General features: G+C 28.8%; 2 protein-coding genes across 5 annotated transcripts in view; one reads left to right on the forward strand and one right to left on the reverse strand.

Moving 5' to 3' along the window:
- LOC134832701 (uncharacterized) overlaps positions 1–854 on the forward strand; it is a 74,173-nt gene extending 73,319 nt beyond the window's left edge. Inside the window, exon 21 of the mRNA XM_063846817.1 lies at positions 720–854. The gene's annotated coding sequence lies outside the window, so the exon portion shown is untranslated. The remainder of the gene's footprint in view (positions 1–719) is intronic.
- Positions 855–5,603: 4,749 nt separating this feature from the next.
- LOC134830757 (inactivation-no-after-potential D protein) lies at positions 5,604–25,797 on the reverse strand. Of its 4 annotated transcripts, none has more exons than XM_063844331.1 (16): positions 25,378–25,797; positions 23,772–23,827; positions 22,970–23,058; positions 22,333–22,741; positions 21,703–21,873; positions 13,705–13,755; positions 11,575–11,768; positions 11,419–11,513; positions 9,715–9,784; positions 8,925–8,972; positions 8,403–8,504; positions 8,274–8,345; positions 7,887–8,201; positions 7,654–7,812; positions 7,461–7,595; positions 5,604–7,392 (listed from the first exon to the last, which is right to left on the reverse strand). In XM_063844331.1, the coding sequence occupies exons 2-16, from the start codon at positions 23,818–23,820 to the stop codon at positions 7,210–7,212; spliced, it is 2,142 nt and encodes a 713-aa protein (XP_063700401.1). In that variant the 5' UTR covers positions 23,821–23,827; positions 25,378–25,797; the 3' UTR covers positions 5,604–7,209. The 4 variants fall into 4 exon arrangements, with proteins under 4 accessions (XP_063700401.1, XP_063700400.1, XP_063700403.1 ...); XM_063844330.1 differs by having other exon boundaries at positions 22,970–23,061; XM_063844333.1 differs by lacking the exons at positions 13,705–13,755; positions 25,378–25,797 and having other exon boundaries at positions 22,970–23,061; positions 23,772–23,934.
- Between the last annotated feature and the right edge of the window lie 1,622 nt (positions 25,798–27,419).

The following is a 27,419-nucleotide window of genomic DNA, read 5'->3' on the forward strand; positions in this document are numbered from 1 at the left end:
ACTTTTTGTCTTTTGCTCCATATGAAACATAAAAAAGTTAAAAAAAAATGTATGAATAAAAGCCGCTCTTTTTTCAAATTTTTAAATTGAATTTTCTAATTTTTTTAAAATTTTAACTTGAAATGATCTTTAACAAGAAGTTCAAAATAAATTTGGAACAGCCTAATGTTAAAGAAAAATTCAAAAGTAAATGATTAATAATGCACTGTGTTTCTGTCTACTAACGAGCGTAATGCTAATGATATTATAATAAAGTCAACCATTGTATAATATTTAATAAAAAAATGCTTGTTTAACAAGAACTAACAATTCTGCAAGCATTTTTTGGGAAGATCTGTAGTTTGTAGGCTTTTATGCACCTTAAATCTTGCTCGACAGTCGCTCGATGTGAACGCTTCTTGCTTGTATGAAAATCTTTTCGCTCTTTTTTCTTTACTCTTGCATGTTTTATTTTTAACTAGACTAAAATTTTGTCATATATTTATTGTTTATTAATTATAAAATTCACATTTACACTATAAACACGCAACTTTTTTAATTTTTTTTTTAACAAAATTTTATTAGATTCAATTTTTCCAAATTTTTCATCACCTCTCTTTTTGGTGCCACGAGGCCCAAATTTCTGTCTCTCTCTATCTCTTTATCTCTATACTTTTTCCATTTCGATAATTGGTCTAAAAAAAATTAAACAAATGTGTATGAATCATCTTTATTTCTAGAGTTCAATGTTACCACTTCTACTAGCAAAAGTACCGCGCAAAAGGATAATCATTCATTGCACAGAGGTGGATTTCATAAGTCGGAGCAACTGTTTCGCGAAACGAGTTTTCGTTCATGATGTCATGAAAGCCTACTACACATTGATATTGATAATGCAAAAAAAAGTTACACGTTACATCAGAATATTATTTACAAAGATACTAGTTTCACGATTAACCACGACGACGACGATAAAAGCGACGACGACGAAACTGACCAAACAGATGAAAATCGTCGTTTACTTATGTTAATGTATGATTTGAATCAAACACGTTCGATGCCCCGATCCAATTCGATGATGTTTTAAGTTTTTGTATTATTTTATGCTTTTTCTGTTTGTTTTTACTTAGAACATAAAATGCTTTTGAGAAAATCCCACACTTGTTACTTGTAAATAGAAATATGACAACAAAACAAAAAATTCGCTGCATTAAAAAAATACAAGAAAACGTTAAATTGAGAGAAATGTTGACTAGTTTGTAAGTTGTTTGTAATCGTATCGTATAACAAAAACAAAAGATCTATAATAAGGAAAATCGCTTTCGTTGCTTCCTTACACTCCGCTATCATCTTCCAAAAAACAAAAGGCAATCATAATGACAACTTTTCACTTAAGGATTCGTACGCATAAAAAATAATAAAAAAAAATATTATTAAAGAAAAAGACTAAAAAAGAAGCAATTTTTATATAAACGGCTTGCTAGGAACGGCTTATAAGGAAAAAAGGAGTTTTTAACATATCAAAAATTATTTTTTTGTTTTTTAACAATTTTGGCAGTGTAGCAATCCGTGTGACTCGACGACAAAAAAATCAGCTGAATGTCTTTTATATTTCACTAAACTATATAAATAGATATTCGGAAAAAAATAATTAATTTCATCCCTCTGAAAAACACACAAATTTACACATGCACATTTCCGTTGAAAACAAAAGTACTACCAAAGGATAAAAAAATCTCCTGGAAATTTTAGACAATACCCAATGAAAACCTTTTAAACTATAATAAGGTGACCTATAATAACATACATGAGTAGAATAAGTAGAAAATTAAACGTAAACAAATGCATTATGCATATGATTTGCAAATAAATGTTTAGAAAGTTGCTTAGAAAAGCTTAGATGCTTTGGCCCTATGTACACTATAGCTCTACACAAGTTAGAATAAAAACCGATTTTTTTTTTTGTTTTAATGCTATAGTGTGTCTGGCTCGCCTAGATATGTTAATGCCTTACTCAACAATGACATTTTTATATAAAAAAACCGAAATTTTTCTTATTTTTTCCGAGATCCAACTTTTATTTTGAAATTTAAAAAAAATGTCGTTAGTCCAATCTGTGTAGTTAATATTAAAAATACTTTAGAAACTATAAATGTCTATATCTTAAAAGAAAAAGCGAAAAAAAATAAATCATTGATTAATATTAATCAAAAGATATAGCTTACAAAGCTTATATAAGAGAAATTGAAGTTAACATTATTATCAAAAAAAAAAAAAAAACATAAACGAATGACTGTTTCGACGTTTTTAAGTGTGTTTAGTGTCTGAAGTCTGTTGCGAAGTTAAAAAATATGAAAGATTGTTATACGAGGTGTGAATATCTACCGAATGTGTCTTTAAAAAGCTTTTGCCAAAAAAATTATAAATGTGAAGCGGAATTGATGAAGGAATTTCAAACTTGCAATTATTAATTTTAAATATTATTTCGTGCCATTTTATTATTTTCAAACAAAAATAATTAAAACTATAAATGTGATACATTTAAATATCAGAAAACTTGTCATTATGATTGTCAGCGACATTACAATGAAAGACACTCTCATTATACACATTATCGCCATTGAAAATACTCTTTGCATATTGCTAAAAACCTGCAACGTCAAAAAATCTCAAAATGCTGGAAAAAAATAAATATGAGATAATCCGTACCGAAAACCTTGTAAAAAAACAATATTTATAATAAGAATAGCAAATAAGCATGAAAGATGATGATCGATTAAATAATCACTAAAATAATATTAGTTATAAATGTAAATACGATTAAAACGCTAATGCTATTAAATCAAAAAAAAAAGAAAAAACTGGGAAACTTAAAATTTATATAAATATAGGAAGTCTTGATGAGAAACCCTTTTATCGTAGAAAGTTATATCGTTAAGGAAAATGAAAAGTAGCCGAAAATAGAATAAATATACAAAAAAAACAGATAGGATACTCGTTAGATGAGTTAATTATATATAAAATTATTATTTATAAGCAAATCATAGCTCTCTACATATAAAATAATATAATATATATTATACTATATACAAACAAAAACACAACATATAATAAAATTATATTATTATTATTAGAAGGTAAATAAAAGCATGAAAACTATAGGCAATAATCAAAGTAAAATTTGAGTAGTGAACCTTATTTAATCAAAAACAAACGTTTTACTTATTTAGCGACAGATTACACAAAAAAAAAACATTCATATTGCAACCAGGAATTTTATCAAAAGTAATAGCAAATATATGTATAATAATAAAAAAAAGTTACAATTAATAATAGAAAAAAATTAATTAAAAAAAAGTAAATTAGGATCGCGTTAGTGTTCAGAGATCGATCAAACACGTCAATATGGAGGAAAATAAGGTGCTCTTACCTTTATAATTAAAATAAAATAAAATATTAGTTAGAGACCTTTTAGAAATCTAATAGTCTCCTCATTAAATTTTTCTTATTTTCATTAAGTAATATACTAAACATTGCATAAAATAGTTTTGTAGAAACATTTACACCAATTTTTCAACTCTATAAAAAATAAAATTTCATTTAGCAAAAAATTAAATAATAAAATAAAGAAAAAAAAAGTTGTAAAAAATAAAGAAAATAAATTAATTAAAATATGCGATATCAAAGCCATTGTGATTTTTTCAAATTAAAAAAAATATATCCACATCATTGGATTACATAGTATGATTGACCATGTATAAAAATCATGATAATCAAAATAGAGTCATTATAATTATTATTATATAGTAGAATGTAATGAAAAACACACCTCCTTAAAAATTTACATCATATAATTCTCTCTGAACACTCAAAACTCATGTGGTCCACTTTTTAATACCAAACACTAATTTCAGACATTTCTACATTTACCTTGTTTTACCCATTTCACAAATTTCCTGGAAGTAATAAAGCTTAGCTTTGTTTTGAAATATACAGAAAGACACAACGCATTGTATGAGAACAACGCTATCTTAATCTTAACACAGAAATAATTTCAAAAACCTTTATTTATATGCGGTTGCTATGTAACTACTTAAAAAAAAACAAAAGTGCTATAAACTATATTATAAATAATTATAAAAAAAAGTTAATGATGTTACTAAATGATAAAAAAAAATAACAAGGAAACAAACAAGTGAATGTGATCAATGAAAAACATCTTAAGTAAAGTATTTTATAGCTTTGCCTCCCAAAAAGCGCTCAAGATATATATATATATAAAATATATATAGTAAAATGTTATAAAAAATGATGAATGAACAATAAATAATACACATTAGAGATAAAAGTCAATTAATTCAAATTAAATGATTAATTACCTTTTTTGTTAAATTTCTCACCAAAAATCATTTAATTTAATAATAAAATTTTTGGTCAATTAATTTTCAATAGAAATCCATAGAAAAAGTAGAAAAAATTTCAAATTTAGTAGAAATCGATACCACCTCATAATAAAACAAAACAAAATATATAAAACAGTTTTAAATTTTGAAAAAAAAATGTATTTTAATGTCTTGGGGTCAATCACCTCTCCACAATTTTCCACAACAAAAAAAATCATTAAAATAAATATTATTTTTATCGAAAACTCTTACGCATGTTATAAATCCATAGAATGGAACTATATATTTTAAAAGCAATATTTTACGAAAGAGGCCACTTTAATGCTGTTACATGTTAAATATTTTCTAAAGATTATATTTTAGTGTAAATATAAGTGAATTTAACATTTTAAATTATTTCTAATTATTTGTTGAAATACACTTCGGTCTAACAACGCACGAAAAAATATAATATTTAAAGTTTTTAAAAATCTTTCGTTGTAGTTTTGATGTTATAAAAAATTGCACACATTAATAAAAAATAAAATACAACAACCACAAGTATTTAATTTATTTTCATTCGTAAAAATATAAATTTATTTTTATTTCTAATAAAATAATATAACACAGTTTAAAAAAGTATTCTTTGTTTATTAGAAAACTGAAAATTAAAAGAATGAAAAAAAAAATCAAACAAAAAAAAAAATACAGAAAAATATTGCGTAGCTTACAATAGCATAATAAAAAAATAAAATATAAGGAAATATATATCAAAAAAAATCAGCATGAAATAGTAGAATGAAAGAATATTTTAGATTAGTTAATTAACTTAAATTAAATAAAACATATAAATATATTATGAATATATTAACACAAACAAAAACGTATATATTCAAGTTATAACTAGGTTTAAAACTAATTGAATAACAAGAAAATACATAGTTATCATTAATTATCAATTATTATTACTATTGAGTTAAATTTAATTTCCGTAGGAAAACAATTATAAAAAATATAAAAAAAAATCAAATTGAAAAAAAAACACAAAAGATAGAATATTGAAAAAATGAACAAATAAAAATAGGTATTTTTAAAACTATAAAAATTTGTGACTTGTACTTAACTTAATGAAGACTTCAAAATATCATCATTGTTGAAGTAAGTATAGAATTCAATAAAAAAAATATTTATATACTTAAATTTTGTTTATTCAATCACTTTATAATATATCAGTGTAATTAATTCAAATCTCAAAGAGGGATTCATATGATTTTTGGTTTCATTTTAGTATAGTTTATTATATAATTTCTCTATGATTAAGATTTTTTTACCTTTCATAATAATCTCGTATATAATATTTAGTTTTTAATATATATTTATAATCACATTTATTTTTGGATTTTAATTATTTAATTGTTCTACTTTTTTTTATATATATATTATGTAAAACAAAAAATAGCATGAAGAATATATTTTTCGGTACATATTAAGTAATTTTTGTATTTATAAGAGATGGTTTTCCTATTTTATTATTTATAATTTTTTTTAATAATAATTTAAAAGTGTGTACCGATGTGTGTCTGGCTTTTTCCATTTTTTTCTTTTATTTTATAATAGAAAGTGGTCTATTCACAGTCACACGTATATAAAATATGTAATTGTTCATTAAAATACCGATCTATATTTATTATATTATTATTATTATTTTTGTTTCATAAATACATTTAGTTTTTTTTATATAGGATCTTTTTTGTTTTGTGTGTTACACACCATTTCTATATACTTTGTATTAATTAATGGCATTATTATATTTTATATAATTTAATTTATCTACTATTAAATATTATAGAAAAAGGGAAGAAATAAAAACAGTTTCCACATACAACCAAGATCAATTAATATTTTCATTCTTAATGTCAATACAATCAATCTCTTTTTGTTCCTACAAATGTATATATCTTTAAGTTTGTATTTATATTTAAAAGTCGGATAAAAACCCGATTTTGTTGTTTGTTTGTGATCAAATTTTTATAACGTTTAATTACTCAAGTTATATATTTTCTATGCCATTTTAGATTCTTTTTTTTATACATTTTTAACTACTAATTTAACGCTTTTCTATTTCCATTTTTTTTATTTATGAAGACACGTAGCGGACGTCAAACATTGATCAGGGATATAGATAATTAATTTAATTTAAGTATTTTTTTAAAAAATTAACAAATTTTCACGGAAAAAGTCTATTTTTATTGGTCGATATACACATTTAAGAAAACTTGTATCGATAAAATGTTTTTTTGTTTTTCCTATACATTCACATTAACAATAATTCATAAAAGGTACTGAGTGCAAGTTAGTTTTTATTTTGTTATTTATATAAAATTTTTATGAGAAAATATTGTTTTTAAGTACACGAAAATATTAACTTAAATTTAAAAATATAGGAATTTGGGTTTTCGTTCTCTATTCCTCTACAAAAGATTCGTTCATAATTTTTTTTTTCATTTTAGAAGGTAACTGCTTTTATGTAATTTTATCATATATATATATATTTTTTTTTGTTGTAAAAACATATTCTTTTAGTAGTCGAAATTTTATATTTTTAGAATTTTTATAATAATATTTTTGTTTACAATCCAGACTGATGTAAAGTATCTACCGTACATCAGCCGTATTCGGGTTTAACGATTTACTTCTAATGTTTGTTTGAAAATATAATGTACCATGCGTTAACACTTTGTGTGAGGCGTACAAAAATGATGACAAAAATTGTTCTCATTTCGGTACTCCTTCCGAGAAATATTTCAAACAATGTTGCCGTTAAATGATTTGCGAAAGGCAGAGAAAATTAATTCAACATTCGCTTATTTGGTCTCGCACGTAATATTTTAAGAACCACTCGACCTTGCACGGTCTTTAGTATTGTACTGCATTCATCAAATGGCTTATTGCTTATACTCTCTGAATTGACATGCGTTACAATATCACCTTTTTGTAAACGACCATCTGCTTCAACAATACCATCTTTTATCTGTTTGTTTGTATAAAAGTGAAATATTAGCAAAAGAGTCGTGCCACAATAATAAAAAAGCGACTTACGATAGACGAGAGTACGATTCCGAGTGGGTTGCCAACAGTAAATCCAACGCCAAGGTTCTTTCCCGGCTTCTTGAACAACTCAATTTCGAGAGTTTCGGTCTCTATTGGCTCAGAACGGTGAATAATTAGTCGGAACTGATAAAAAAAAGTGATACATGTTAAAATTGTGAAAAACTAGAAATATTCAACTCACTTTTTGTTGTAATTGTTTCACAGCTCTTTGAACTTGTTCCCCATTCAGATCTGGTGTTATTTTTTGTCCATTAATTTCTAGTATTTGATCAAATGGTTTCAGTCTATTATCTTTGGCAGCCACACTATCGGGCAAAATGTCAACTATAACGGCGCCAGTCTATTTTTTATTCCATAAAAAAACGATAAATAAAACAATCCATTCCGATAAATGATGGGAAAAAAATAACTCACCGTAACTAAAGTATCATTACCACCAACTACAACAACACCTAAAGGTTTTTTCTCAGTCACTATTTCAATTGTTGCATTTTCGTTTGCGTGAATCTCGGCAGTTGATGGATCGGCATGGTGCTCTTTGGCTGGCGATGGTTGCGGTTTTGGCGTTATCGGTCTACTTGGTCCTTTCGCCTCGGACTTTGTTGAGATAATACTATTGCTTTTAGATTCGGCGCCGTCGGCAGACGGTTTTTCACCCTCACCCTTCTTGTTTGGATTGCAGACGGTGAGTGTCACGAGACCTTCGGTTTTCTTCAGCATTGAAGCAGCCTAAAATTATTAAAATTTTAATATTTTTAAATTTTGCTAAAAAAAAAAAATCAAATTAAAGAACTAACTTACCGTTTCGTAATTGCATCCAAGCAACGAATCTTTGTTAACTGCCAAAATCATGTCACCAATATTTAAGCCGGCCTACAAACAAAAAATTGCAAATAAAATAAATATTGCATAAAATTTGTGCAACATTACCTTTTCAGCATTCGATCCTTCTTGAATGTCTGATATAAATATTCCTTGGCCCACTTCTGCATGTTTTCCCTCAATAATCATAATCCCCAGACTTTGGTTACCCTACGAAAGATTTGAATGACAAAAATTGAAAAAAAAAAGTTTAAATAAAATAATAACAATAAAAAATCTATATGGAAATAGATTTCTATTATTTTTTTTATTTTGCAAATAAGGACACGGACGGTATTTTCGTTGAAGAGTGAATTATGGCAAAGGAGTTTGTGTACGATTCAGATGACAAATTTTGCGGATTGTGTTGGAAAGTTTCCAAATGTAACGAATGGAGGAAGTTCTTTCAAATTTAAAGTTATTTGAAAAGTTTTATTTTTTGCTTAAAGCTACAATATTTTAAATTAGGAATGACCTTCCTCTGCCATTTTTTATTAAATTGTCTTTTCAGGGTCCTTTAAATTATAAATTAGCACAGAGCACCGATAAAAAGTTGGTTGAAATGTCAAGAGAAAACTAAAAAATCCTTACCTTTTTCACTGTTACGGTATGCACGTTTTTAAATGACGCAAAAATATCCTGTAGCAAAAAGTAAACAAAACAATTTTATCATCATTATTCCGAAAGCACTCAATTAAATTACTACACAGTGACAGATGGTGCGTTTCATTCTAAGAAATCAGATTTTTTTCAGTTTTAAACATTTTTTATTGTAAAATACACGTGACGCTAATTATTCTTGAAATTTCTGTCAAAATGGTACGTTTTTATTAGAGAAATTTGATATTCACAAGAAAACAAACAGAAGTAGTTTTTTTTCTAGTGAAAAAAAAAATTTAAAAATCAAAATTTTTCAGAAATTTTTGTCGGGTGAAATTTTATAATTTTTTCAAATATTGTTATCCAAAATTCTTTTTTTTTTCGTGTGATGTAATTTTTTTACGAAAAAAAATTATCGCAAAAGTTCCCGAGAAATTTATGAAAAAATTCTGAATTTTTAAAGAAAAAATGGGGAAATTTAAATTCGTAAAATTTCTTGAAAATATAAAAAACTAAGCCAATTTAAGAATAATTAATTTGTTTATTACTTGTAAAAAAATTTATATCTAAAATATTTTTGGATCCCTAGAAAGAATTGTCATTTTTGAATTAAAATATAATTTTTCTTATTTTTCAGATCAACATTTTTTTCCGTCAGAACAAAAGTATTTTCTGTTTTTTTTTACACAAAACTACTCAATTTTTCAAGTAAACGTAATTTTGGGATTTTCAGAATGAAATGCACCAGAGATAATGTATTCGGCGGGGACACGATTCTTACCTCATTATCAATTTCCACTGGAAATTGTGTAACAGGTTTAACAGCTAAATCATCGACAGCAGCTTTCCGTCTACGAGCACCATGCGTCAATGGATCATATTGGAAAAAGGCAATTATGTTAGAAATACATTTAAATTTATTTGTTTTCTTGCTTCGAACACTGGACATTATTCTACGATTATTATCGTTGTTATGTTATGTTATTCGCACAATTTTTTCCAGTTCACGCCTTTTTGTTTTATTTATCCATTTTTATTATTATTATTGTTTTTTTTTTTGTTTTTGTAAATTTACATTTTATCAAAACTGAATATGAGTTTTCCCACGAAAGCTACATTACTCATAAATTAAATAAAATACACACATGTGTGATGAGATATTGTTGTTATGTTTCGTCGCTGCTGCTGCTCATGGCAAACACGAAAAAAAAACTAAATAAATAAATAACAACAAAAATATTCGTACTGCTGAGAGATGTGAAACACAAATAAGTTTATGTGTTTAGCCACTCACGAATCTTTTGGTCTACTGCGGTGTGCTACACAAAGAGAGTATGCATTTTATCTCGTCTTGTGTCGTACACGGACGACATGCAAGGGATCTTCAACCGGCTGCGAGGGGTTGTGCGACGCAGCTTTAATTGATATTTTACGAGAGACTCAAATTTTATGTCCGCACCATAAAACTTTATATTTAATATTTCGCCTGCCAAATTGACAATTAAACAAAATTTTCGTTTGTTTGAGGCAGCAACGCGTTTAACGGCGCTTATCGTTGGCACTTTATGAACTTTTCGAGCGAAATCTTTAATTTTAATCTTTATTTGTCATGCGAAGACACTTGCCTGTTGCTTTTCCGAAGGAGTGGAGACGCCATCCGAAGACTTGAATAACACTGTCCGATCATTATTTATTGTAAGACAACAATCCGAACGTGTATCGTATCGTATTAATTAAATTTTCAGCACTATCAACATTTGTCGCGCGCGTACCTCTCCGTAGTTGTTGTCGTGCAAAATGAGACAAATGTGTGTTACGGCTTTTTTCACCAGAATATATAGGCACAAAAAAAATCAACAAATCTAACGTGCACGATGATAAGTCACACTATAACTACACGATGCGCATATTGGCTGTGGCGAAGCGAGTTATGGGAACATGAAAAAAAAACTTGAGCTGATAATACAAAAATAATAATAAAAACTTCTGTGGTCTGTGTACCACATGTACGACCATATATATTTAAAATTTTAAAGCACAAACTTATTAAATAATTTATTATTAAATCTCTAAAAAATTATTTTTTCGTCAATGTCTTGGAGATAATAAGATAATAATAGACGTTGAAGGTGTCGCAATTGCATGATTAGACAGATAAAAGCGTATTTTACTGTGTGCCACTCAGACGGGAAGAGACAAACCACATTTTTTTCGTGATTGTACAGCTCCACTCAAAATGTGTCATCATCTCCGTTTAATATCATTGTTCGGATTATAGAAAAAGATAAGAGCGAATTGTGAAGGTGAACAGATGTTGTTCCAAAAGTTTTTTTCTCTCTCTGCGTTATTGAATATTATGTTATTATTATTGTAGGAATTGTGTGCAAAAGGTGTATTTAATGACCATTTTTTGCACTTGTCGCGGAAATTATATCGGAAAAAAATTATTTCGAAGAATGTCCAGTGTCGAGGGGATGATATTCACCTTAAAACAATCATTTTCAGCACTGGCCCCGGCAGACCTTTGATAATTGCTGATGCATTCAAGTGACATCTTCCATGTAATACTATTCCATTAACCTTAAAAAAAATGAAAAAAAATGAATAATTTTTTTTATCGATGATGACATGACAAACTTACCTCTAAAATTTCATCGCCCACTTCTAGATCACATTGCTTTGCAACTCCCTTAGGATTAATACCAGCTACGAAACATGCCATTTTATTGCGGTCCCGATGACCGGCTAACGAAATTCCTATACTACTATTAGTTCCACGGTTAATTGAGTAACAGAGTACTTGTCCCAAGGTACCATAACGTTTTTTAATTTTATCTAATAGATTGGAAAATGAAAAGAGAATATTATTTTTTTTTGTTGTTCTAAAGTTAATTAACTAAATTTCATGCAGATCCTATCGTGACTTTATCATAATGCAGTGGTCGAACTAAATAAAAAAACATGCTAAGCATTCAAAATTATTAACAGACCCACTCACGAAGTTTTGTAGTAATTTCACATAAACGAGTGTGTTTAATTGATTTTTGTTTTATTTTTCGGTAGCGAAAATTCCAAGTTCTGTGACTAATTTTGTGAAGTTTTGACCTAAGAAAGCGTTTTACCCTTGTCACAAAATTTTAATTTTTTAATTAATTACTAATAGAAATATAAAACTAATTTGGCTAAATATTTTAATCTCAAAAATAATAATAATCTTCAAAACTTATTTTAAAACAAATAAGTTAATTTATTGTAAGGATTGAGTTTTTATTAAATATTCGCTATGTTAAATTACCACAAAACTTAACAAATGGGAACGAACAAAAAAGAACAAGAGTCAATCGTTAAGTTTATTCATTTTTTTCGTCACAATATCCGTTCCTGTCGAGAAAAATGCAAAAATTGTAACATGCTAGTAGGATTCATTGTTAGTCGAGTCTGGAATAGACAGCTCATATTCACAATAAATAATAAAAAAAATATATATATATTGCAAAAAAACGCTTACGGCTTACGACATACTTTACATATTATGAACAAATATTATTTGACTTACTAAAGACCTCATTCATACATCTTTCTTATTCTCCCTTTCTTTTTCGCTGGCATTCATATCCAATGCTTGTCATCTTCAGCTCATACAAAACAACATCAAAACTAAACTTCTCTTGTGACACACACACTCGCTCACTGGTGTTCATGTCAGCTTTCGAGTGTTTGTGTTCGAAGCAAAAAAATCAGGGTCGGAATTGTTTTTTGTATTTTTTCTTGGGATTTAATAAGTTAAAATGAAAGTTTAGGTTAAGCTGTCTCTAATGTTAAACTAAAATTTTTTTCGCAAAAAAATTAGCCTCTCAGTCTAGTTTTTAAAATTCGAGATTTTTAAGAATTTTGGCGCCAAAATATTTTTTGAGTTAAAAATTATGGTTTTTACATTAAATAAATTTATTTTGGCTTCTTTTATTTTTAAGTCTCATTTGGAGCTCCAGTAAACCAAAAATATCAAGTAAAAGTCAAAAGTGTTTTCAACCCTGGCGAAAAGTCCTTAGAAAATGGGGATTGAAAATGTTAAGAATTTATAATAATGGCGACAAAACATCTTTCCTAGTCATTGGATAGCATCAACAGAAAATATGACAGTTGTGATGAATAAATGAAGAGTTTATAAGACAAATATTAAGAAGATTTTCCGGTATGTGACCGTAAAAAGAAATATAAATTTGAAAAAAAAACAAACTCGGAAAAAATAGTCAGAAAAAAAATAAAATGAAAAATTCTCAACAAAAATTTCCGCAATGCCGTAAAATTAATCCCTTGTTAGTTATACCCGTTCGCACCTTATCTTGCAATATTTATTACCTTCGTAAAAGTCATCGAGATGAGGCCAGCGAAAAGAAAACATTTTCACATTAACATAAAAGAAAAGTGTTCTCTATTTTATTGCGGTTCAACACCAAAAAAGCACTCTCTTCCCTATAAAATGTCCATTAACACTTAAATTATGACTCTCAATAAAATAATAATAGTATTTACTCACTCAAAGTGTGTGTTGTGATTCTTACTAAGAACCAGCGAAAAAAAAGGTGAACCAAACAAAACAAGGCACAAGACAAACTTTCTACTAAGTACTATTAGTTCATGCGTTCGTAAAACTTTAATAAACAGAAAAAGTGTATTAAAATAATTATGTTATAATAATTTTATCATGCGTAATAATAAATTTCGTGCTACATGAAAAACATCTTTTGACACTGAAATTAGATTTTCAAACCTTCAATTTCCTCCTCCTCCGTTACGGCCTCCATTCTAGTCATATTCTCAACTGTTTTCGTATAAACCACACATGATATATTTAATTTATTATTAGTTAATTTTTTTTTTCTTTGTTTAGTTGTTACGTTATAAAACTTTATTAAGGTTCTTTTTTTTTGTATTTAACTTTTTATATTATTAAAATTCACATTTTACGTTAAGTGCATTGTTGATAACTATATAAAAGAAGTTTTTATGTGAGTGGTTGCCACATGAAGGAGCGATCAAAACTTATAAGGAAACAAGTGCTCTTTACGTTAATTAATCAATCACCGCACTACGTTAACAATTTCATCCAACAAATCGATTCAAACAATTAAATTATTACTATTAATAAAATTAAGATACATCACACAATTCACGTTCGAGTAGCACACTGCAATTAATCAGATTAAACAACTCTCATTGTCAATTAGAATTTGCATCGAGAGAAAATGTACGGACTGTCATTTGAGACAATTTCAATGGTAACATCTTGGGAATGGTGGAATGGAAAATTAATGCAAATAGTTTTCAATAATAAATAAGACGATTTAAATTTTATTATTTTAATTTTTCAATTATTTAAAAAATGAAATAATAAAATTTTTTAAATAAAATAAAATATTGATTTTGGTCTCATGCCCAATTTTTTTCATTTAAAATTAAATACTGAGTGTTTTTAAAGGTCTTTAACATTTTTACATTTTTGTATCGTTACAGACAAGTAACTTTTATGGATTTTTTTTTATTAAAAATACTTCAATTAATGCGTCAATTAACTAATCTTTTCAAAATTGATTTTTATTGTTACATGTTTAGCTGGAAATACATTCAAAAAAAATTATAAATGTATTGAAATGATGTCAGTATTGGGCATTGAAAAAATTTATAGATGTCAAAAAATTACTAATTATGTTTATCTCCCTCCTGAATTTTTCGACAAATTCGGATAAGGCGACTAAATTTAATTATTTGAATGTTAGTCACATCAGGGGGAGATAAAAAAATTAAAAATAATTATTGTTTTATGGCATTTTGTAACTTTTTTGCTTGAAGCAGATTAAGTTTTATATTATTTAATTTAAGTTAAAGTTGAAAGGAACAACGGCCACAATGATTTTATTTATTTAATTTAAGTCACGTGACTTAATTAATTTTTATAAATATCTTTTTAAATCCAGTTCTCATAATTTTTTATCGTTTTTATGCGGACTGTAACTTTTAAAGGTTATTTTTTATTTTTTCCTAATTTTTTCTTTAAACTCTGACAAAAATAAAAATAATTATTAAATTTAATCGTTTAAATTAATAGAAACAAACTTTTCAAACGGCCCCCAACCATCCATCCATTCAACCATCGAACTAACGATATAATATTTTCACACAGATCTTCAATCAAGCACAAGTATAACTTTAATAGCATCCAATATAATAATGACAATCGCAGTGGTGGCAATAGTTGCAAACGAGGCACGAACGAGCCTCTCTGCCACACAACTAAAAATTGAATTATAACATATTGATGCAGTAATTTGAGATCGCTTTGGTCGTGGTTTTATTCACACCGCGTACTCTTTCCCACAAACAGAAAGAGAGACAGACGTTCAATGTCTATTATGCTTTTTTTTTCAATTTTATATTTAAAATGATTACAGCTGCATGTCAATTCAAATGAATTGAAACGATTCCATTGAAATTTTTGTGTGCAATTTTGAAATAATAAAATAAAATAAAATTTATAAAGTGAATACCACTTTTGCTTGTTAAAACTTTTCTCTACGTCTTTTAGTGACTCGCGGTGTGTATGTGCGGTTTAGTTACAATTTTACTCAATTTTTTAAATTATACGTCGCATGGCGCGGCATGGGAAGAGGTATGTCGTTGACGTCGTTCGTCATTCGTGACTTGAGTAGGGTTGGAAATTTATTGAATGGAAGTATCATAAAAAATATTGATTTTTCAAATTTTTGCCAAAACTGAGGCAATAAGATAACTTTTATGGGAGGCAACAACATTCTGGACAAATGTTTATGTGCAAAACGAGAGAAAGAGGAAAAAAATAAATTAACGGAAGTGGAAATGATTGATTGATGGTTTATTATTGTTATTAATGCTGAATCGTTCACTTATTGAACTGGATTTTCTTCGGTGCGATGATGTAATGCAATCAAGATGAAATGTTACAAGAACGCGCCAGACATCATCGTTGATGGCAGTAGTAAAAAAAACAACATAAAAATAATGAATGACCTTCTTACTCTAAAGAGCAACACAATGAGAGAAAGTAAGCAAAAATAAAAAAAGAAAACAACCACATTGATTGTCGGCAAGATTATTTTTAATGACTCTTTTAAAAAATCAATTTGTTTTGGTCTGTTTGGCCTATTAAAAACCGTTCTTTATTATCCATCCACTTATTGACATTTAACATGACGACGACAACGACGGCGGTTTGTACCCTTGTAAAATTATGGGATGGATCCAAATTATGTTGTATCGAGCAGAAAACCATCGGACGACCCGAGATTAAATTAAGAAGATTAGGATCGCGGCTATGTGTTTCGGTTAGAAAATCCATTATCATGCAAAATTAAGCCATTATTAGACGTATATTAGCGAGAACGAGAGACCATTTGGTGCATTTTGAGTGTTTTAATGAATGACCTTAAAAGTAATTATTGGGTAAGAAGGTACCAGACGTCTCCATGGCTCAGTTTTTATCATATTTATTCGCATTTTTTTTAAAAGGGCTGGAAGTAAATTCGGTATAAATTATTTCTAATTAAAAATGTTCAATTTATATGTTGGATTAAATTTCTTCTAGGATTGATTGAATTTTATCCAACATTAAAATTGAATATTTTAATTCAGAAATAAATTATACCGAAATTATTGCCAGTCCATAAATAGGAAACCTAAAAGTATTTTTTTTTATCATTTTTAAATGTAGTATCATACACCTATAGAAAAAACCACATATTATGTACTATTTCTCTTCCATCATCGTCTCTCATATCATTCAGCGATCTAAAACGCTTTATTTTCATTATTATGATTGCCAGCCTGCCTTACTAAAAATATATTTTTCTATATTTATTCACATTATAACCCTAGTTTTCAAAAGTTTCAGTCATGCATAAGAAACTGTTACTTATTATCATCAACATCATCATCATCATCGGCATAAATGAACTGAAGAAATGCTGAATAAGCTACAAAAAAGGCGCTATGTATAACCTTCCGTAATATTGCAAATAATAATAACAATCAATATTCGACCGGAAAGGAAATAACTACCCTTTTTTGTGTCGCTATTAAAATAAAAGAACGAGTCGGACTAAAAATATACACGTGAAAAGAACATTAAAAAAGCATGCAAAAATACCAGAAAAAAACATGAAAGGTTTTTTTCCTCGTGAATTGTTTTTGATCGTTTCGTTCGGTAAATGGGGAGGAAAAGCACGTGGTTATCTAGTCGATCGAAAATAGGTCGACCTATTTTACAGCAAATATATGTAGACAGGATTTACGAGCTATAAAAAATGTGCAGTAAATATTTGAGACAAGGGGTCTACTACTTAGTGAAGCTCGAGAATTTATTTTTAGGTCAAGTATTTGCCGGCAAATGAAAAAAATAACGAGAAAATTTCAAGAATACTATTATAAAAAGTTTTTTTTATTTTTTTTTCTGTGATTTTTTTTTTTATTAAAATACATAACTCGAGCATTAAACATTTAAAACGATTGGAAACTTTTGTAAAGAATACGAACTGTCCCTGTAAGATAAGTCCAGATTCTAATCTTAAAACCCGAAAAAGGTTGATTTACAAACCAAAATAAAATTATTAAATTGATGGACAATATACGATTATTTTAAGTTTCTTTTATAAATATTTCGTGCAATTCTAGAAATTAAGCGAATAAATTTTACTACATCATTTTATGTCGCATGAGGAAAAAGATATTATAAATTTATAAAAAAATTAAATTTATTTTAGATTAAATATTATTAAATTAATTAAAAAATATTTAAAAATTTAATTTTTTCAAATTTGAAGCTATGATTTTTTTTTTTTTTTTAATTTTTTAAAATATCTCAAAATAAAAATTTTGAAAAAAAAAAGTAATTTCAATCAATTGACTTAATTTTTTACTATATTCTGACCATCATCTAAATTTTAATAAAAAAAAAGTAGTTTGTCAAGCAAATTAAGGTCACTTTTCGTGATTATTCAAACCAAAAATGGTTTTCATCAAAAAAGGATTAAAGAAATGTCAAAAACTTTCCTTTTTACTAATTATTTTAATTTTCTCTGTTAATTTTTTCGAGAAAACCGGAACAGGTAACAAAAAAAATCAGTAAATTAAGCCGATTCTAGTTGAATTTTTACACTATTCTTACTTCATCGAACAGATATTTAGTACAAACAGATGTTCACTCAAAACTGCTAAAAACAGTGCATTTTGAAAAATCAAACGAAATGAATCGAAAAATGTGGTCATCGCAAATGTTTACCTATATACATGCGAAATAAACTAAAACTATTTGCAATACATAAATTTTGTGTGTTAGTCCTTTGTTTACATTTTACCATAAATAACATTTGCAAAACTCAAACCGATACATCATAGACATTTTCCCTCAAAATTCCTCAATTTTGCCATAATTATATTTACATTGAAACCCATTCAAAATTCTTCAACATGATTTTTGAATGTAAACAAAATGTTTCTCGATCATAAACGACGTTTTATTTACATTAGAGCAAAAACTGAAGCGCATTTAGAAAATTGTAAAGCGTCAGTGCGTTATTTAACAAACTCGAGAACGGAGATCATAAATGTCACTTTTCGACAAATATGTGATACTCAAGTTTGACATTCAACAATACTTTACTTTATTTATCATTTTAATTGTTTTTCGTTGTTGCTGTATAAATCATTTTTTTTTGTGTTTTTGTTGAATGAAAAATGAAACAATTCTGAGATAAACATCAGTTGCAGATACATGACCTAGAGTGTAAATTTCCAACTTGCCTCAAAACAAGAACAACGACGATTTATTGTCAGGAACAGAAAATAATATTAATCGTTCATTGTTCGGTGCAGCTTAGTTCGTAGCACGCAATTTATTGAAAAAATAATCGAAAACTCTTGACAGTGGCGCGAACAAAAAGCAATTGTCTCAACTGATTAAGATTTGTCAAAATATTTCGTGTCGCACGTAACTGACAGAAATTTATAAAATCGAAACAATGGTACAATGCGAGTCCTTACAATACACACGAAACAATAGAAAATTGTATTATTTCGAAAGAAATCAATAAGAAACCACAATTTTCGGGGTAATTTTTTGTCAGCAACGAAGCTCATGAATTTCCTCGTCAAAGTGCGACACAAAAAATCGCGAGACAAAAAACTTGACGATTTCTTGTAACCGCAAATTTGGAGCCCATTTCTCTGATTTTATCATTAAAGTTAGTCACAAGCAGTCCATGAGGAGTAGGCGCGCGCAATTCACAAAAATTTCTCTTTAATTTTAACTCATCGCTGTGTACGTAGAGAAACGCATGAAACACACTTATCGCCACAGACTCGACGCACATACACACACCCAAGAGAAAGAAGATACACAAATTCCGCAATATTGAAATGTCGAGATGTACTCGCTTGTCTGACTCTGGTTGTTATTTTGTGTATCTCGTATGTAAGTTCTTCTCTTGTACTTTATTATATGGCGAATAATACACAGAGCAACAACAACAACTCACAAAAAAAAAACAGATACACATCACATACTTGGGGCACACACCATTGATAACAAGAAGACATCGTCGACGACGACACAAAAATTCTCGGCACTTTAAAGAAGAAAATTTTCACAGCACTTTGCTAATTGTAAGAGACAAATTTCACATTGAAATTTACTTTTGTGATGATTGTTTCAAAATGTACTTGATAAACATTAAATTTACGACACTACTACACTTTTATTTACAGAGCAAAAATCTTTTTTGGTCTCAACTTTTATAAATTTTGATCACTTTTCATTATTTTGACAATTTGTACGTTTTTTGATATATTTTATTTTTAATTTTTTTCATACACTTTTGTTATTTCTCATTTTTTTTTGTTGCTTTTAAAAATTAATGATTCTTTTTCTTTTCCGAACAACGAGAAATTTCACATCAAACATCAATAACAACAAAATCCAACTGAAATTGTCAGTTTTTCTTTGTGAAAAAGGTCCTTTTCCACGTCAAAATATAAGAATATATTTTTGTTAATTTTATTTATTTAATAAAAAAAAGTTTTTTTTATTATATGTCTTTGTAGTATAGATTATATTAGTTATACACACATTAAAAAACTGATTACTGAAGAACATATAATTTTTGTGTGCAGTTTAAAGAGACTGTCAAAACGTACTAACATCATAAAATGTCGAAAACTACAGAAATGTTCTCAATTTTTCGTGTGTGCAATGTGTGTTTGTATGTCATGGCAGACAGCAAAAAAAAAAAAAGAAAAATTTGAGAGTCTGATCTTGCGCTTCATTCATTATTTTCACAGTTTTCTCTATTTACTGCTTGAACAGGGTGATGAAAAAGTGGCGGACAATGTGTGGCATGTATGCCAAGGACTCTCAGAGAACAAAAAGTTAATGAGCGAAAGAACGGGAGAATTATTTTCCGTTAAAATAAAAATAAATTGAAGATTTACTTGTTTTTAAATGTTAAAAAATTATATTTATAAAAATTAAATTAAATTAATTATTAAATTAAACATTATTTTTTTTTAAATTAAAATATAAAATTTAAAAAAAAATAATTTAGAAAATAAATTTATTATTAAGAAAATTTTTGATTATTAATTATTATTAATTTAAATTAATTATTAAAAAATATTTAAAATAAAAATATTAAAAAAATATCATTAAAATTTAATTTTATTACTAATTAACTTATTATTTAATTTAATCAAAGTTTTAGTTTTTTATTTTAAAAAAATATATTTTTTTCAATAAACAATTTAAATAAATTATAACGCTCTGTACTTTCACTCACATTTTCTCTCTTTCTAAACAAAAACATCTGCTCAATTTGCTATACAAGAGAGCAAACTCGATATCAGATGATACGTATATCAAAGAATTTCATTCATATACAAATGTACCAGACATCTCCACACTCAGTTCGTGTTTACGGTTTTTTCCTTTCATTTTTTTATGGCTCACAGATATTTATTGTATTATGTTTAAATCATAAATTACCGACAGATATCAATAAAAGTTAATCAAACATAATTCAATTGTTAAGGGTAGGTACATGCCGAAGACGGTCGGGGAGACCAAAGTCCCAAAATACGGCAAAAGTGGAAAGGTAAACTTGATTCTTTTAATGAAGTAAATCGCTTGGGACTTTTTTTTGTTATTCGCCGTTGTTGTAGAAAAAATAAGATTTCCCGTTATTCATACTCAAACTTTTATGTCTGCTAGAAAGAACACTCAAAAGTTTCGCAAAATTTCCTTTGATCCCAACAAGACAGTTTGTTCAATGCTGACAGAGACACTCTTGGAATATCAACTGCGACACAAATTCAGTGTAGTATTTTGTCATGCGTCTATAATGACCCTTTAATGCGTTTCTTCGTCATTATCGTCTCACATTTTCATGAATAACTCATCATCATCATCAACTTTCATCATCATTGCCAACACACATGAAGTAACAGAACGATATAAAAAAAGGCGCATACGTTTGCGACAGACAGCATTTGTAGCGAAGGAGACAACGAAACGACAGACAGCAACGTGTGATGTAGAAAGACATTTTAAATGTTTTCATGTCACTTGAAGCGTATTTTTTAAAGGACTTGCTTTTTTCTCTCCCTCTTTTTTATTTTATCGTACATGTGTGTAACTTTTTGTTTTAATGTGAATTATAATAATACGGTAGTTAAAAATGCTACTCACTCATTGTGTAACCGAAGACATCTTCCTCTTCCGGGTCAGCGTCAATTTCATCTTTACTACGTTTAATGAATGCTGCTGACGCTCTGTCAATTTCCATGCCACCTTTGGAGTGCGTGCGACCTTCCAAGTCTCGCGTATCTTCGTCGTCATCTGAATCCGAGCCTTCGGACTCTGAAATTTAAACATTTTTTAAAAAATATTTTTAAGATTTGAGCCGTTTTATATTTTTAAAAATTTGTCCTTAAAAAAAAAAATAAAAAAAATTATCAAAAATAATAATTTTTGGAAATTTTCATATTTTTTCAAAAATTTAAATTTAAAAATTTAATTTAAAGATTAGGTACTTAGGTAGTAAACTTTATTTTTAATTTAATTTTTATTTTTCTTATTTTTAAATTTTAATATTTTTTTAATTAATTTAGATTTTTTTTCAAAAATATTAGAGTAATATCATTAAAAATTAATTTTTATCTCACTTTTTAACTTTACAAATTATTTAGAAAATTTACAAATCAGTAATTTTTTATGAAAAAAAAAATTAAAAAAATTGTATTCTTTTTATTCCAAAAAAAATTTGGGAAAAAGTATAAAATAAATTTTAAGTCGCTTAAATTTTTAAAATTGACTTACCTGTTTGAACATTTGGTGTCTTGGACCGTATGCTAATATCATCTCCATCGCCACCATTGACAGTCAACAAATTCCCGCGACTATTGCTGCCACTCAATCCCGGCTGAATCAACTCTGAATCTGGTGTCTTGCTTGGCGTCACGGGCGGCGGACCCTTCTTGATGAAATCAAATCCGCCATTTTCATTACTACTGCCGCCCTTGTTCAAACTTTGCACAATTAACTTGAGGCAATCACCTGCCTTCTTGATTGTCTCTACGGCCGCTTCATGCGTCGAGTCACGAATGTCTGTTCCATCCACCACCAAGATACGATCGCCAATTTTCAACTGTCCACATGCATCGGCAGGACTGTTGTCGATGACATTCTTTATGAAAATACCAGAGACAACAGAGTCGCCAACGTTGACCTACATCGGAATGATAAAAAAAACATAATTCATAAGGAAATTCCGCTCAATTGAAGAATTATTATTATTGTTATTAAACGAGACAATCCCCTTTATTTTTGCAGCACTGCAAACGACACGATGCACGTGTGTAAATTGTTATCGATTTCTCTCGTCTCTCATTGAATGCCCAGTAATTAATAATTCACGGAATGTGTTTTTGTACAAATTAAATATAGTTCAACTTACCTTGCCTCCGACAATACTGATCCCGAATGAGGTTTTTCCTTGACGTACTAGCGTAACTTCCCGCTCGTTACCCCATGCAGAATCTGAATCTTCTTTAATATTGCATGCAATTATTATCAATTTGTTCAGGCGTTAAAATATTTTATATTTACATTTTTGCGAGTGTGATTGAAAAAGGGCGAATTTATATAGAAAGTAGAAGAAAAGAAAGAACGAAGATTAGAAATTACGGTAATTTGTATGATTTCAACATTTTTTTTTCAGTGGAATGAAAAATGAAAGAGAAAAAATGAATTGAAAAGATTAAATTATCAGATAAGTTGGAAATATTTTTCAATTTGCTTTGTTTTTAAGATTTAATTTAGAAGTTCTTCAAATACAAAAACAAATCTTTGATGAAAAAAAAAATAATTTAGAAAAGAAATCTCCTTCAATCTACTTATGAAATTGAATTTCTACCTGATTGACCTATTTTCGCATCAAAAAATCACAAAAACAAAACGAAAAGAAAACTAACTCGGAAAAACTTATCAATTTTCTACGAACAAATAATGAAATAACTGTTATGATAATTCGATTAATATACACTCTCGCAACTTTAATTTAATAACGAACGTTGTCTACATAATTTTTCGCACTGAAATATTTATACAAAGTCGTGTCTGGCTAAAATCACTTCTCGGAATTAATAATTTGATTGCAATCAACTTTTTTTTTAACGAGAACTTCTAATTAAAATAAACGCTTGCTTCCAACAACGTGGCAATATTGTTAAGGAAATCGATCAATCAACTATACGTACCGAAATTGGATAAATTATTGCTATCCACTCCTGGACAAGTGACGGTCATCTCGAATCTAAAAAAAAGTTTTTTTTTGTAGAAAAAATGCAATTAATCCAGCGTTTAGATTGCACAAAACGTTTCAAATTGGAAAAATTAAAAGTAAAATAAATAAAACGTCCACTAATGACACGACTAAAACTATGACTAATGTGGCAGTGGACAATTTTTCCTATTGCTCTACCTGATGACGCGTTCATGTAGTTCCAATTTACAGGGAAGCCCTACAAAAATTTTGCATGGCGAACAAGTGTCAACGTACGAGACTTTAATTTTCGTGATTTTTAGCTGTTTGACACGTTCAAAAGGAAACCGAAGGAAAATTACATGCAAGGCAATGCTATTGAGGCAATATTACCCGATACTTTTCTCGCCACTGAGCATGTTTAGAGGTCGAAAAGTACAACGTGTACGTTAATTTAATTTTAATTGAGCTCGTCTTTCGCCTCCTCCTCGTCAAAAGTGTATTAAACTGAAGTTTAAATTCATTACAACAATGAAGTAGCGCCACAAAGGTGAACTCATTTAAATACCAAAACTTTTCTCATTAAATGTGTCTTAGTCTTAAAATAGCAAAGTCTACGGAGAAGACAGCAGAAAAAAAACCCTGAAAAGAGCCTGATTGATTGATTGACGTCAACACATCTTCGCCGCATTTTATTTTGCTCGCTCAAATGCGAGGAAGGAAAATATATACCTTTAACAAGAATCAAAAATAAAACTTTTTTTCTTGTATTTATATGCGGAGAATAATATCTCAGCCCACACATCTAGTGCGCGCGGCATATTCCAAGTAATAAGAGAAAAGTAATTCGTCTGAAAACATCCTCGGGAGTAAATATAATTAGTTTATATTTATTTCCTGCTTAGAACTACGTTGTCATTGCACACACCCTACGGACAAAAAATGGGCGAAATTGATTCCTTAACCTGAATCTTTAGAAGTTAAATTTGTCTAACCTTAACTGAATCATTCCGATACTTTGAGAAATTTATTTGACCCCTTTTAGACCATTGTCAGCCTCAAAAAGTTTATTCCCTGCAAGCCGCCATCAATTCACAACGTTGGAGGTTACGAGGGGGTGGGGGTGACTGAATTTCCGTAGAATTTAAACGAAGGGGTATATATTTATCAAAGCAGGGAAGGGGGGGGGGTTCAAAAAGTACTCGTAAATAAGGGGGGATCATTAATTTCTGACCATTTTCGAATAGAGAGGGGGTGGGGGTCAAAAAGTCCCCAATTGTATCCGACACCTTAAATTAACTGCTTGAAAAGATTTAGGACTAGAGATGATAAAAACTAAAAGGAATCAGAAGAATTCTTTAAAGAGTTAAATTAATCGATTAAGTGATACTTTAATTCACTTTAGAGGTCAATTAATCTCTTTGGGGTTCAATCTCACTAGTTTTTTGTCCGTAGGGCAGAAACTCACATAGAAACATTTTACTGAATAATAGGAAGTCATTTGACACTAATAGCATTGACTTGACTCTATCTATTATTAAAAAAGATGTGGCGTACCGTTGAGAAGTTTTCTGTATTATGTAAACAGACAAATTAGTTACCTCGGAAAAATTTCAACAATTCTATCGAAGTTAACGATAGTTGTGTCGATCCCGAGACTGTCGTCATTAAAAGCGGTGAATTCGTTTGTGGGTGTTCGTGCATCCTCATCTTCCTTGGCTTTGCTATACGCCACTTCGTGTTCATCCGAGGAGATGGTGTAAACTTTGTAATACTCCGGTTTGTCCTTTTCTCGTTTCGAGATCTCATTCCAACTCGACCGTCTTTTGTAATCTTGTTTTCCCAGTAATTTACGTTGTTTCTTGTCACTCTTTTTCGGTGTTCGTCTCAATTCGTCGTCGGCATCTGCGTCAGTGCTTGTCAAATTGGAATGTGATCGACTGTAATATTCCTTCAGACAGACGTCGAAGTCGTTGTAGTACTCGGTTCGTATTTCGCATTTTCTCGGTGCTTTGTTGTCGACATCGAGTGGAGGCAGCGGCGGTGGCGGCAACGGAGGTGGAAGGGATGAAGAGACACCACCACACTCATTTGAATAACGGCTCATTAAATACTCTTTTTTGTAAATGGCGACGTATTTGGCAAATAAAAATTTTAATAATTGTTCGTCTATTTTGTGGTGACGACCATGCTGATGACGGATGTTCTTGATGTCTACGAGTTTTGCGTGATGATCCCTTGGAAACTCAATATCACGATAAAATATCGATTCATCAGATGCAAACGAGCCAAAATGAATCTGGAACGATAACAAAAAAAAAAGATTTTTCATTTATGGTAATTTATCATTCTTTATCATAAGGATAAATAAATAATAAGGAAGGATAACGTAATAGAAATGTTCATAAAATATTTATTATGCAAGCAACAACAATAAAGTAATTAGTCGTTAGAGGAGGTTTCTTGTTTAAGTTTTACTTAACATTTTTCCTTCATTTATGTTTTAATGCGTTCCAAGTAAAAATATTGCTGAACGAGGTTTTGTGTTCAACAAAACATATTCAGACTATTTTTTAGCTCATTACAAGTTAAGTATTTTTTTCACACTATAACAAACTGGTGTCTCGCTAAATTTACAAAACTCGAGGCTTAGCTCTTAAAATTTTTACCTCTAAAATATTTTCATGTCTCAAACATATTTATATCGCGAATATTTTGACTCGCGAGACATACATTTTTTATAGTGCACATTTAAAACAAGTGAAGTGTAAGTTTCTGAAAACTCATCACAAGTCTGAAATCTCAACATGATTTTCTACTTTTCCAACATGTTACTTAAATCTTGCGTAAATTCTTAATAAATAATTTTTTGTTTTTTCAACTTTTTTTTCTCTCCCAAATGTAAATGTAAAAATATTTTTTTTTAAAATAATGCCTTGCACTTCAAAACGTGGCATGTAATTTCTAAGCTTAATCGTAAAAATAATAAATAAAAAATCTGATGCTGACACAATCTGACGCGGAATAGCTCGTTAGTGTCATGTGTGTTCATTATGTACCCTCTTCACTTTTCTCGCATCTGACATATTTCACGTGCCATGACATTGGAAATCAACCGGTCGTCTCCACTAGTTACCAATTACTTTTTCATCCTTGTGCGAATCTGTCTTCGTATTTTTTTTTATTACGTTGATGATGTATCATCAAGGAATGTACGTAACAAAGTTACTTTTTCTAATATAACTATGAAATTAAATTTTTTTCCTCTTATTATTCCTCTTTCGTTGCTTTTTCTCCTCTTCTTCTCGTCTTGAACTTTTTTATATAGATTGGTGGTGTACTTATCATATCGTTATCATAATCCAACCAAGAGAAAAAAGGTACAATGAAAAATATTTCAAAAAAAAAATTCTTTTTGTTATGTATCCAAGATATCGTATCACGTTCCAGCACTTGTGATTTTTTTTTCTTACATTGGTCAAAAAAAAAAACTTTTCCAAGACACGTGATCCACGACATCAATTGAGTTTTTTTTAAACACGCGCTGAATGTAAGTATTTTTTCCGAAAAGTTGCTCAATAAAGATTTCCGAGAAATCATTAAAATGTTTCCATTGATGAAGTTTGGAGTTATAAAAAAAAGA

The sequence above is a fragment of the Culicoides brevitarsis genome, chromosome 2 (assembly GCF_036172545.1).
Source record: "Culicoides brevitarsis isolate CSIRO-B50_1 chromosome 2, AGI_CSIRO_Cbre_v1, whole genome shotgun sequence".
In the NCBI taxonomy this organism is placed as follows: Eukaryota; Metazoa; Arthropoda; class Insecta; order Diptera; family Ceratopogonidae; genus Culicoides; species Culicoides brevitarsis.

What these genes read in the sequence shown, in the direction of transcription:
- LOC134830757 (XM_063844330.1), bottom strand. Translation starts at nt 23,820, where the DNA reads ATGACCGTCACTTGTCCAGGAGTGGATAGCAATAATTTATCCAATTTC. An exon ending in TCAGTATTGTCGGAGGCAAG is followed by an intron (nt 22,742 to 22,969) that starts GTAAGTTGAACT and finishes ATTCCGATGTAG; the next exon opens with GTCAACGTTGGCGACTCTGT. An exon ending in CAGTGGAAATTGATAATGAG is followed by an intron (nt 8,973 to 9,714) that starts GTAAGAATCGTG and finishes TTTTTGCTACAG; the next exon opens with GATATTTTTGCGTCATTTAA.